The following is an 11,780-nucleotide window of genomic DNA, read 5'->3' as shown; positions in this document are numbered from 1 at the left end:
CAATAAAATAGGAAATGGAGAATATAGAGACAATAATCTTACCAGTTGCGGTGGATTTCTGGAAAATCGTGCTTCGATGCTATGAGAGATAATATATTAAGAGGGTATCAGAAGATAGTAGATTATTTAATATGTCCTTGTATCTTGTGTAGGCCTATTTATAGGCTTGGATTAATTTTCTTTGTTTTTGTTTGAGTTGGTTTGACAGTCCAGAGTTGAGATAAACCTTCAACAACTATCGTGTAGAAATAAATATAAATGATTAACTTATAAAGATAAATAGGATTCATGGGAGTTTGAGTTGGAATTGAGCTTTTTCATTCCGACTAATCGGAATATTTTTTATCAATTAATAGCCCTTGCTTATTAATATCTTCGTGGGCCTATCCTTGACCATTAGACCTAGAATTTGATGGGTTTGTAGTGTGAATTAATTTTCAACATAAGTAATGCTACTATTTACACTCATTCATTACACATTTGATAACGGCTTACATTGCGTGTTTTAAATGACTTTCAAGATTTTTTTAAGTGATGACATCAAAAATCACTTAAAATATGTCACATGAGTCCATATAAAATGGGTGTGAAAACTCATTTACTCTTATCTTATATGGAAAACTAGTTTTTAGTTACTTTTTATTATAATTAGATTTTATTTTACCCTATTGATTAATTTTCAACGAGAGTAGCCCCATTTGTGGATCTAATAAAGAATTTTAGGGGCGATTTGATAGTAGTTAAAAATCACATGAGTGATCAAAAACTAAATAGACCATCACACTAGGAAAAGTCTGTTTGGCCGTAGGCCCTCGACATGCTTTCAAGGGAATTGCCGAATTGGCATGAAATTTAACCGTCCAAGTCTGGGCTTAACCCATCTTGGTTAATAAGGCCCAAACCCACAAAAAATGGGCGGTTACTCTGTTTAAACCCAGGCGTTTCGGCCGGTATAGAAGAGTAGAAGAAACCCAACTTCCTTCCTCATACTCATGTCATAGCTGGCATCGACAGCAATTCGCTCTGATCACGTAACGCCGTCGTTTCGTCCTCCGCTCCCCTTCGTTCTCACCAGGTCTGGTTCTCTTTTCTCTTTTCTCCCCATTCGTAATATATCTATGAGTTTATATTTGTGCATGTATCTTTGAACTCGTTGATTGGGTCCAATCCGATCGGTCAATTGTATGAAGCTTTTGGGACTGTGATTAGTCTTTTATATTTGTGCGTAATTAAATGGATTTTTTGTTATATCTGACCACAGTCCGCAAAAATCTGAGATCTGATACTATGGGTTATAATTCTTTGCCATCATATCTGATTTGGCTCTATCTTTGTTCTTTTTGGTAGACGAGAAAAGATAAGGAATGGTAGAGGAACTGAAAGTTTTAGATTCAGATTTTCTATAATTTGGTAGCTACAAGTAATTGGTGTGTAATGAAAGTTACGCTATTGGATTGTCCAAGATTTTTCTTCTTTGTTATTGAGATTAGAACAGCGGAAAATGTACAAATTAAGGTTTTCTTTATTTAACTTTTTTATTTTCTTGCACTTTTTTAGCAAGCAAACATTGGGGGTGGTAGAACATATAGATCATCTCACGTATTAATAGGATTTGAATCTTTCTGCGAACCAATGGAAGATATATCAGTTTTAATTTGAGTTACCCTTTTGTTCTGAAGCAGTAGGTAAAGTATATTGACTGTGGAAAAATGCCTTCGCAAAAGATTGAAACTGGTCACCAAGATGTGATCCACGATGTGGCAATGGATTACTATGGTAAGCGTCTTGCCACGGCCTCGTCAGACCATTCCATTAAGATAGTTGGGGTGAGCAATACAACCTCTCAGCCTCTTGCGACATTAACTGGCCACCAAGGACCTGTTTGGCAGGTAGTCTGGGCTCATCCGAAATTTGGGTCTTTTCTCGCTTCATGTTCTTATGACGGGCACGTGATAATATGGAAGGAGGGTAATCCAAATGAGTGGACCCAAGCTCACGTCTTTGATGACCACAAGTCCTCTGTCAATTCTATTGCTTGGGCTCCTCATGAACTGGGTCTTTGTTTAGCTTGTGGTTCCTCTGATGGGAATATCTCAGTTTTCACTGCAAGACCGGATGGTGGTTGGGACACCTCGAGGATTGACCAAGCTCATCCAGTTGGTGTCACTTCTGTTTCATGGGCTCCCTCAACTGCGCCTGGTGCTCTTGTTGGTTCTGGCTTGCTTGATCCTGTTCAGAAGCTCTGTTCAGGTGGTTGCGATAATACTGTGAAGGTGTGGAAGCTCTATAATGGGAGTTGGAAGATGGATTGCTTTCCAGCTCTTCAGATGCATACAGATTGGGTTCGTGATGTTGCTTGGGCACCCAACTTGGGACTGCCAAAATCTACAATTGCAAGTGCCTCACAGGATGGCAAAGTCATCATATGGACTGTGGTCAAGGAGGGGGATCAATGGGAAGGCAAGGTTTTGAACGATTTTAAGACTCCTGTCTGGAGGGTCTCCTGGTCGCTGACGGGAAACATATTGGCTGTGGCTGACGGAAACAACAATGTGACATTGTGGAAGGAAGCAGTCGACGGAGAGTGGCAACAGGTTTCCACAGTTGAGCCTTAGTATCCATATTACTTTTGCTCTTGAAGTACTGGATTTTGTTCTAAATCTTTTTCATCCACATGTTTTAGGACATTGTTTCTTTACATTGTCATCTATCTTAGTACTTTGCCTGATATTGTTGAAAGTTTGAAACTTGGGAGATTATATCAAAACCCAAGACTTGCCAGAAACAAATGTGGATTGTAGTTTGTCAAAAATTATCTTGAAATTTGTTGATGATTGGTTGTTGTGGATTTCTTACCTCGGTTTTGAAATGTTTCCGATCTTTTGAGTTTTGTTTTGGCTAATCTATATTGATAAGTGAACTGTCTGCTGGTTAATAAATATACAAACATGTATTAATATGATTCAACATAGAACCCCACCCTGTACCCAAACCCACCCTTTATGCTTGAGCTGAAGTGCTTTTTGGTAGGAGAGAAAAAGTTTTGTATATCTATAGAATGTTTTGTTTCATTTGAAGCCTTGCCATGGTAAAAATTCATTACTATTGTTCATTTTTTTTTTTTTGGCGGGTGGGGGGGTGGCATAAAGGAGGGTGAAGAAGTTGGTCTTCGAGCATCTGTAGTATCATTATTTTCATTGCACTTGATGATTGCCATATGCTGGCAACAAATAGCAGATATCTCTGAACAACTTGTTTATTGTCATGAAGGAAACTGTTCAATTTTTTAGAATAAAAAGGAAATGAATTTGAAAATATAAATAACAGGATATTTGATCCTCAAATTTGTGGAAAGTGTGTTGTCTTTTTAAGTGGGTACATCATAAAGACCGGAACTTCGCATAGAGCAGAAGCCACTGAAGAAGCATTCGCTCAGCAGGGGAAAGAAAAAGGACGCAGAAGCCACTGAATGAAGCATTCAGCCAGCAGGAAAGAAAAAGGGCGCAGAAGCTACGAATGAAGCATTCGCTCAGCAGGGAAAGAAAAAGGGTATTTAATCCATTTGCAGTGGGCGGAGATATTTGAGGTGGATTATAGGCCTTTTTATTTTTTATTTTTGTGAGAAATGATGTACTCTTCTTGCAAGTAAGAGGAGTTGTGGTAATTCAAAGATCTTTTTGGTTTGTTTTTGTAACAACGTGTTGATGATGCACAATATTAATTTGTAGCAGCATCTAACAATTTTTGAGTATAACTTATTAGCGCCTTGAGAACCAAAAACAGAAAAAGGAGGTACATTTATGACTTTCTGTTCAGTTTTCTGGTAATCCCCGCAATCCACCTTTATGTTGATGTTTATTAGGGGGGGTGGGGGGGTTAAGTGACCGACTACTTCTCAAAGCCCCTGTTGAACTTCGCCCTTGATCTCTTCTATGAATTTTTTTTTTTTTTAAAGAAATTGGCCATTTTTAATTGCAAAGATTTTGCTACTCGAAACTCTCTGAAAATAGAGTATCTTCTATGTGGTCGTGGCACAAAAGTTACATTTTGTGCCTACAACTCTATAAATGACAAATCATCATATCATAAGTTACAAAATAGTATTGACTACATCTTATAATACCAATCTCAATATCAAATCAAAACAACAGAAGATGAATTCAATTCATGACATCCTTTCATGCCCAGCCCACGTTGCAACAACCCATGGCGCCCAACCTAGGCCACCCATCCCCAGCCCAGCCGGCTTTGAAAATCCCACGCCGGTGGACCTACGACGCCCAGCCTACGCCCCCCATCCCCTCGCCCAACTAGCTTCAAAAATCCCCCGCCAATGCTGCCGCCCAGCCTAGTTCAGACTGAAATTGATTTGTATTAGCCAAAATTTCAGCAACAGTTATAGTCGATTTACATCTTTGTAAACAACCATTTCAACTATATCAGGCTCTGAAAGTTGGAAAAATTTGTGACTTTTAGATGAAAGCACCACAAACTGAAACATAAGTAACACAGAAAAATGATATATATCCACTATATAATAAAGTGATTATTCAAGTGAAGATATAAGTTAAAGCCAGTCTTTTCTAGCAAAAACTGAAATGCTTGACCAAAAATTCAGATTGAAGCCGACTGGGTGGCGTGGTATGTGTGGCGCGGGTTGGGCGGCGTGGCTTGGCGGTGACGGTGTGTTGCAGCGTGAAGGTTTGGTCTTTTTGTTTTGATTTGATGTTGAAATTGGTATTATTAGGTGTAGTCAATTCTATTTTGTATCCTGTGATATGTTGATATGTCATTCATTGAATGGTAGGCACAAAATGTGGCTTTTGTGCCATGACCACATTGAAGATATTCTCCTTTGAAAAACTGCGTGCCTCTTAAATTTAATTTTCTAATTATGTCCCTGATTGAAAGAGCTAAACTGCTAGAGAAATCCCTCTATAAATTTTATTCATATAAACATAATTAACTGTCATGTCTACAACTATAACTTGTTTGTACATAAAAATTAAAAATTGTAGAAATACTAAATAAAGCAAAATACAATAGTGCCCTCATGCTAAAACATTAAAAAGACAAAAAAAAAACCCCTCAAAATAAGCCCCCCCATAAAAAAAAAATAATAAAAAAAAAAAAAATAATAAAAAAATTAAACCCAACTGCCAAACCTAGCATTTTGCATCAACTCCATTCTTTTATCCTGCTTTTCTCGTTCTATTGATAATGGGAAAAGTCCTCCTAATACTAATTATTATTATTATTATTATTATTATTATTATTATTTATGTTACCATTATTTATTGATAATGGGAAACTTCCACCTTAAAAAAAAAAAGCACAAAGTAATATTCAATTGACAAATGTTTTTTCTTAATGGTCTAAGGATTATTACTACAGCCTTTGTAAACAGACATAAGATGTAATGTAATAGAAGCTGGATTTGTGAAGGAATCAGTTTTGAAAAAATCAGGCACACTTACAGAGTAGAAGCTGGATTTATAGATTTGTTATAATCCATACATTACGGCCCAAAATGAATATTACTGAATATATTACCTGCCCATTTATATAAACTCAGAAGCTTATAATAAACCCAAAATAATTTTTATTATCACTTCATCTATAACTGATATGATAGTAGCACAGGTGTCCAAATCACTGTGGATTTCTATATTTGAATTTAAATTAAGGGCTCATACGTTCAAAAAGTTCTACACCTTTAAGACAGTGCCAGTAATTGAGGTTACCAAAAGCTAATTAAATAAGGCAAGAGCCCTTAATCAAAGCCATGCATCAGGGTGATAAGAGGCAGGTGCGGTGCGTGACTTCCACGTGACTTCCCTGCACGTGCTATCATGTTAGTGTATTGGACATGCTTCGCACAACGCACGTATGGGGAAGGGGAAGCACCAAAGGAAACAGTCAATAGATTCCAGCCACGTGGAATTGACTAGCCCTTTGGCAATGGGTTGGCTTTTTGAACCCAAACCTTATGAACTCTCACATGGACCGCTGACACCACCCTCTACCTTTGTCACGTGCTCCTCCGACCCCACCGACCCTTACAATAAAGCAATCAAAGTAAAAGAAAAAAAAATAAAAAAAAATAAAAAAAAATAAATTATTAAAGGGAATTTACTTTATAATTAAATATTTCAATTTTTTTTTTTTTATTTTTAAAAAAGGTAAAACATTACAGTTAACAAGAATATTACGGTGACAATTAACTGCAACCTGACCTTATCCATTTACCTTAGTCTTAATTAATCTGGGGATCGGTGTGAAATGACTCAGACAACCATTTGGATTTGGTGAAATGTATCTCTCTAATTATTTGTGCGTGAAATTACACGTTGCTTCCATTTTGGAAAATCATGCCCTTTATAGATCCTATTGCAAGTGCCTTTTTTTTCTTTCTTTTTTTTTTTTTTTTTTTTTTCCTTCATATAGAAGAAAAACATTCATTAAACAAATATTATTACAAATCATAGACTTTAATATCAATAGCAATTCGAGGTTGGGTTTCGTTTTCATCAAAATTACCTCTTAATTAGTTTCAATTTATCAACATTAGATAAAGGGATTCTATTAAGTTAATGAGAAGAAAAGTCTCTAGTTAATTTCACCATATTTTTGTCTTTTCTGTGTGCATTTTAGTGGTCTTACTATGGTAGAATTTAGATTGTTAATTGACTTACGAATGATTAAGGATGTGTTTGGTTTTTTTTTTGGAAAATTAGTAATTTTGCATTAATTGTTTGGTTGAGACCTTGAAAACAATATTAAAAAGTATTTTCTGTTCTTAAGAAGTGGCACGCCTAATGAAGAGTAAGTCACTAGTTTGAATCATTCTTCCCCCTCTTGTGTGGACATGTCAAAAAAAATATAAAAAAATATTTTCAGTTATTTAAAATTGGTACTAAATTGAAACCATCGGAAAACCACTCAAATTAGAATGTCAAATACCATCATCAACAATTCAAGAAACCAACCAAAAAAAAAAAAATCTCACAATTTTTAAAATTTTAAATTTTAATCTTCTTTTGGAGGGAGAGTGGGGGATGATGGGGAAAGAGGGATGGCAAGAGATAGATGAATGAAGATGGTGTCGGGTAGCGGGGTGGTTGGGTCCTTTATGAGGTTTAGAGTTATGGTAGGAATGTCTTGAATCTAGAGGATGACACACAAGTTTTCGGTTTAATATTTCGCACCACTAAAAGCATTGGACATTGAGTTGCGGGCTTTGCCCAGATGGCTGGCTCTATTCCCTAAAAGCCAGGTAACACCTAGAACACGACCATGTTAAGAAAATATTAAAAAATAATGAGATTGAATTTGAATTACAGATATAAAAATCATTAGTTGAACGTTAAAATCACGATCTTAAAGAAAATTATATCATTATCTCCATTTCATGCTCATGATTTTTAATGGGGGAGGATCTTGTTTGAAAGATAAGAAGAGTTGTGTTAGTTAATTAGCAAACGGGCAGTTGAATGTGGAGAGGATCATCTGAAGGAGACAAACGGGTTTACCTAACATTGGAAGCAGTTAGTATGATTTGGAGAGGGGAGATTTATTTACATTGGCTTTTATCTTATGTGGCAGGTAAGAATAAAAGTGAAAAATCATCCTGAGCAGCCACGTGGATAAGATCATGACTGTTTTTTTAACTAAGTTGAGCTGTAACCATCGTGCTTAAACGTGGGTTGGCAATATTATAACAGGTAATGATAGGGCAATAGGGGTAGAAAGTACAATTAACTGGCGTCAAATTATTAAATTAAATTAAATTAAATTAAATAAAAACGCACAAACCCCAAGGAAAAAAAATTATTAGCAGCAGAGGAATCCGGCTGTAAACTTGGACATTATTGGAGTCGTCACAGCGACAAAACCTGCAAGAGATCGATTCTTAAGGGGTTGAATTTTGAAACTTTAAAATATGATTTTCCTTCATTTTAATAATTAATTTCTTAAGGGGTTGAATTTTGAAACTTCAAAAATATGTTTTTCCATCCACGAATAATTAATTTCTTACAAATGTCACAAATTTGAAAGCTAAGATCCAAAAGAAATTAACAAAAAGTTAAAGTACTGCATTGTAATTTAAGTACTTTATTTAGCAAAAAAAGAAAAAAAGAAAAAGAAAAAAGGAGTATAGTTAAATAAACAATGGTAATAACTTTACAGAACTTGGAAGTCACTCGCCATTATTTAATTCGTACCCCTCTGCATGTAGAAAGATGCTCCAAGTTTGTCAAATTTACACCCATACCCCTTCCTTTACTCCTCAAAACCCCATCGCCTCCACTCTCACTCTCTCTCAGACACAAACTCTCTGTCTTGATCAAAACGCTGCAATTTCTCTCACTTTCTCTCTCCATTTATATACGTATTGTTGACCTATATATATATATATATACACCAATGGAAGTGCCGGAGCTATTTATGGGAGGCTACATTGGCGGAGCCGGAGCCGGAGCCGGCCAATTCTCGCCTGAAAAGCAGAAGCCAGGGGAGCACTTCATCATCGACGACCTCCTAGACTTTTCGAACGAAGACGCCGTTATGACCGACGGTTTCTTCGACAATGTTGCCGGTAATTCTACCGATTCTTCCATTGTAACCGCCGTCGACAGCTGCAATTCCGGCAGCGGACCTCAGTTCTCCGGAAACGTTGGCTCCCGGAGCTTCGGTGATTCTCAGTTCACCGGCGACCTCTGTGTTCCGGTAATTCCTCAGTTCATGTATACGACGAATTTGAATTTCCCTACGCATTTCTAGCGCTATCGTAAATTTGAATTTTCGCACTCAAATTTTCAACGAATTTAAAGAAAAAATCGTTTTATTTCTGTAATTTGTTGCTTTCTCATCCTTATTCAATTTCTTTCGTTGTCGGTTCTAGTTAACCTCTCTGTAATTTGTTAACGATTTCACTATTTTTATTTGAGTAAATTACAGCATTTTAAGCTAACAAAAGTTAACGAAAACAAATTAAACTAGTAAATTACAGCATTTAGCTTAAAAACAAAGCTAGTTGCATTACTTTATCCATGATTAAAGTTAACGAGAGTGGTAAAAATTTCTCGAAATTGAAAAAAATTTCATAATTTTCTTGTTTGTAAAAAGTTAAATGTAACTTTCGTGATATTTCTTTGAATTTTGCCTTTATTGCATTCACATTGGAGCATATTTCAATTGTGTGCGTGAAGTGTATGAAGAAATTGCTTTCAAGTTCAAAATTTAATTATTTATTTATTGTTTGGGGGGTTTTGTTACAGTACGACGACTTGGCGGAGCTGGAATGGCTGTCAAACTTCGTGGACGACTCGTTCTCGGTCCAACAAGACCTTCAAGCGCTCCACTATCTCTCCGGCTCCAGCACCACTGCTATTGTCGCCGCCACCAAACCCCAGACCCCCGAATCATCCTCCTCCGAAACGCTGCCTTCCCGAAACGTCCCGTTTTTTCAGCCCGAAACACCGCTCCCCGGAAAGGCCCGCAGCAAGCGCTCGCGCGCCGCCCCCTGCGACTGGTCCACGCGCCTCCTCCACCTCCCCACCCCCTCCGAGTCCGACCTCACAAACCAAAAGCCATTGTCTCCGGCGCCGAAGACGACATCGTCTAAGAAAAGAGAGAGCAAGCAGAACGACTCGGAGTCCTCTTCGGGTCGGAAGTGTCTGCATTGTGGGTCGGAAAAGACCCCACAATGGCGGACCGGGCCCATGGGGCCGAAGACCCTTTGTAACGCTTGTGGGGTGCGGTACAAGTCGGGACGACTCGTGCCGGAGTACCGACCTGCTGCGAGCCCAACTTTTGTGTCGGCGAAGCACTCCAATTCGCATAGGAAGGTCTTGGAGTTGAGGAGGCAAAAGGAGATGCAAAGAGCTCAGCAGCAACAGTTTCTTAGTCAAAGTTCAATTTTCGGTGTATCCAACGGTTGCAGCGACTACTTGATCCATCATCGTAGCGGGCCCGATTTTAGGCATTTGATCTAGTGGGGACTAGTTAGGAATCAAGGGTTTGCCTCTTTTAAGTTCTTTTTTACCTGTGGGAATTTTTGCTTTAGAAATTTGAACTCGTCGGTTCTTCCTTTTTTGGTTCAGAAAAGAAAAAAGAAAAAAGAAAAAGAGAGTAGAATTAAGTGATAATGAGGAGGAGAAAAGAGCGGCGGAAAAAAGGGGGTGTGGGAGGAGACGTTCATTTGGTTGGAGACCTTGGAATGTACTTTTAATTGTTAATTGGTCGAATTTTGGAAATTAAATTCAGAACCAAGTAATTTTTCTCGCATTATTCGTGAGTAATGTGGAATCAACTCAATCAAGCAAATGGTGCACCACTTTTATGGAACCGATGGGCCAAAGGGAAAGTATGGTGCCCAACAGCCCATGCCTGAAATGTGAGGCATTATTCGTGAGTTTGGTGGGTGGAATTTGATTATTGACGTTATTAGTCAAATCATGGAATTTGATTTATCTATCATAATTACTCAAATATCACTAAAATTATCATCTCCTCCTCGTAAAAGAAGAAAGTAAAAAAGTGAAAATAATAATAAAAAAATATCGTACGGGGGCAAGGTTGTCTAGCCATGATGAGGACGCTTTATTTATGAATAACGAGGACCCAAATGGTGGTGGGTATTGGAGAGAAAACATTTTGAAATTAAGCAGCAGCATGGGTTTCAGTGACATAATCAAATTAATGGGGATTTTATACATGTTAGCAGCCAATTATACATCGTCTCCTGTACGTAGCATCGACATGAAAGTGCGTTAAAAAATGATGACGCCAATGTGGGGAAGAGACCAATAAAGAAAGAGAGGCATTATATATATATATATATATATACACGAAAGTTTTGAGTCAATTTGGGTGCTTAATTTGCAAAAATGTTGCGGCACAGTCATGTGAGAGTAATGAATAAACAAAAGGAATTAAGTCTACGTTGAGGGGTGACATAACTGTCCACCGGTTCCTAGACATCTCCTCTTCCATGGGGTCCACTATTATACACTACATAACCAATTCTGTTATAATAAATAGAAATTTTTTTACACCACCGAGGGTGGTTGTTCAAAAATAAGGGATATCTTTAAAGTTGGAATCTCTTTAAAGTTGGATGTGCATTAGGGACTGAGTTCAATTCTTGCAATGAAAATCTCTTAACCTATTAGTATTAGCTAATAGCTACCTTGAGTCCTATTGATGCTTTGGTGGGGCGGGTGTTAAGTTATGGTTCGGTCCTTTCTAAGCGGCACCTAGCGAATTGGTACTACTATGATCATGTCCAAGTAGGATAGCTACAATTGACTTCCCATTCCAACCTTTTTTGAATAGAAAAAAAAAAAAAGAAAGTCTTTTATAAAGGTTCTAAGAACTTTTATGAGTTTTGAGAAGAACTTTTCAAGTTTAAAAACTCTTAATTTTACATTTTCGACATTTTAATTTGATATAATCTATTCCATCGGTTAGGGTTTGACGTTAAACATACATTAAAATAGATGAAATAACCTTTATGTCCTTCAAATTTTTATAAAATTCTAAAATTACCCTTAATTTCACATTATTATTATTATTATTATTTAAAAAGAAAAGTTGATGGTATGTTGATATTTTTTATAGTCTCAGTTAGGATTTAATGCTAAATCTTAATGGAATGGGTTATGGGTATATATATTGCATCAAATTAGAAGTTTGATTAGTGAAATTGAAAGTTTTTGAATTTTGGAGGGTATTCTCAAAACGTGTAGAAGTTGAGAGGGCTTTTATAAAATTAA

General features: G+C 37.0%; 2 protein-coding genes across 2 annotated transcripts; both read left to right on the top strand.

Annotated features, from left to right (window-relative positions):
• The first annotated feature begins 970 nt into the window (after positions 1-970).
• Positions 971-2,851, top strand: LOC132186971 (protein transport protein SEC13 homolog B). Its single transcript, XM_059601100.1, has 2 exons — positions 971-1,075; positions 1,683-2,851. Exon 2 carries the CDS (start codon positions 1,710-1,712, stop codon positions 2,613-2,615), a length of 906 nt encoding a protein of 301 aa, XP_059457083.1. The 5' UTR covers positions 971-1,075; positions 1,683-1,709; the 3' UTR covers positions 2,616-2,851.
• A 5,486-nt stretch (positions 2,852-8,337) lies between these two features.
• LOC132188301 (GATA transcription factor 9-like) lies at positions 8,338-10,180 on the top strand. Its single transcript, XM_059602725.1, has 2 exons — positions 8,338-8,730; positions 9,282-10,180. Exons 1-2 carry the CDS (start codon positions 8,428-8,430, stop codon positions 9,996-9,998), a joined length of 1,020 nt encoding a protein of 339 aa, XP_059458708.1. The 5' UTR covers positions 8,338-8,427; the 3' UTR covers positions 9,999-10,180.
• Positions 10,181-11,780: the final 1,600 nt, after the last annotated feature.

The sequence above is a fragment of the Corylus avellana genome, chromosome ca7, assembly GCF_901000735.1.
Source record: "Corylus avellana chromosome ca7, CavTom2PMs-1.0".
NCBI classification, from domain to species: Eukaryota; Viridiplantae; Streptophyta; class Magnoliopsida; order Fagales; family Betulaceae; genus Corylus; species Corylus avellana.
Note: the sequence above shows the minus strand (reverse complement) of the source record. Positions and strands in the feature narration are given on the sequence as shown.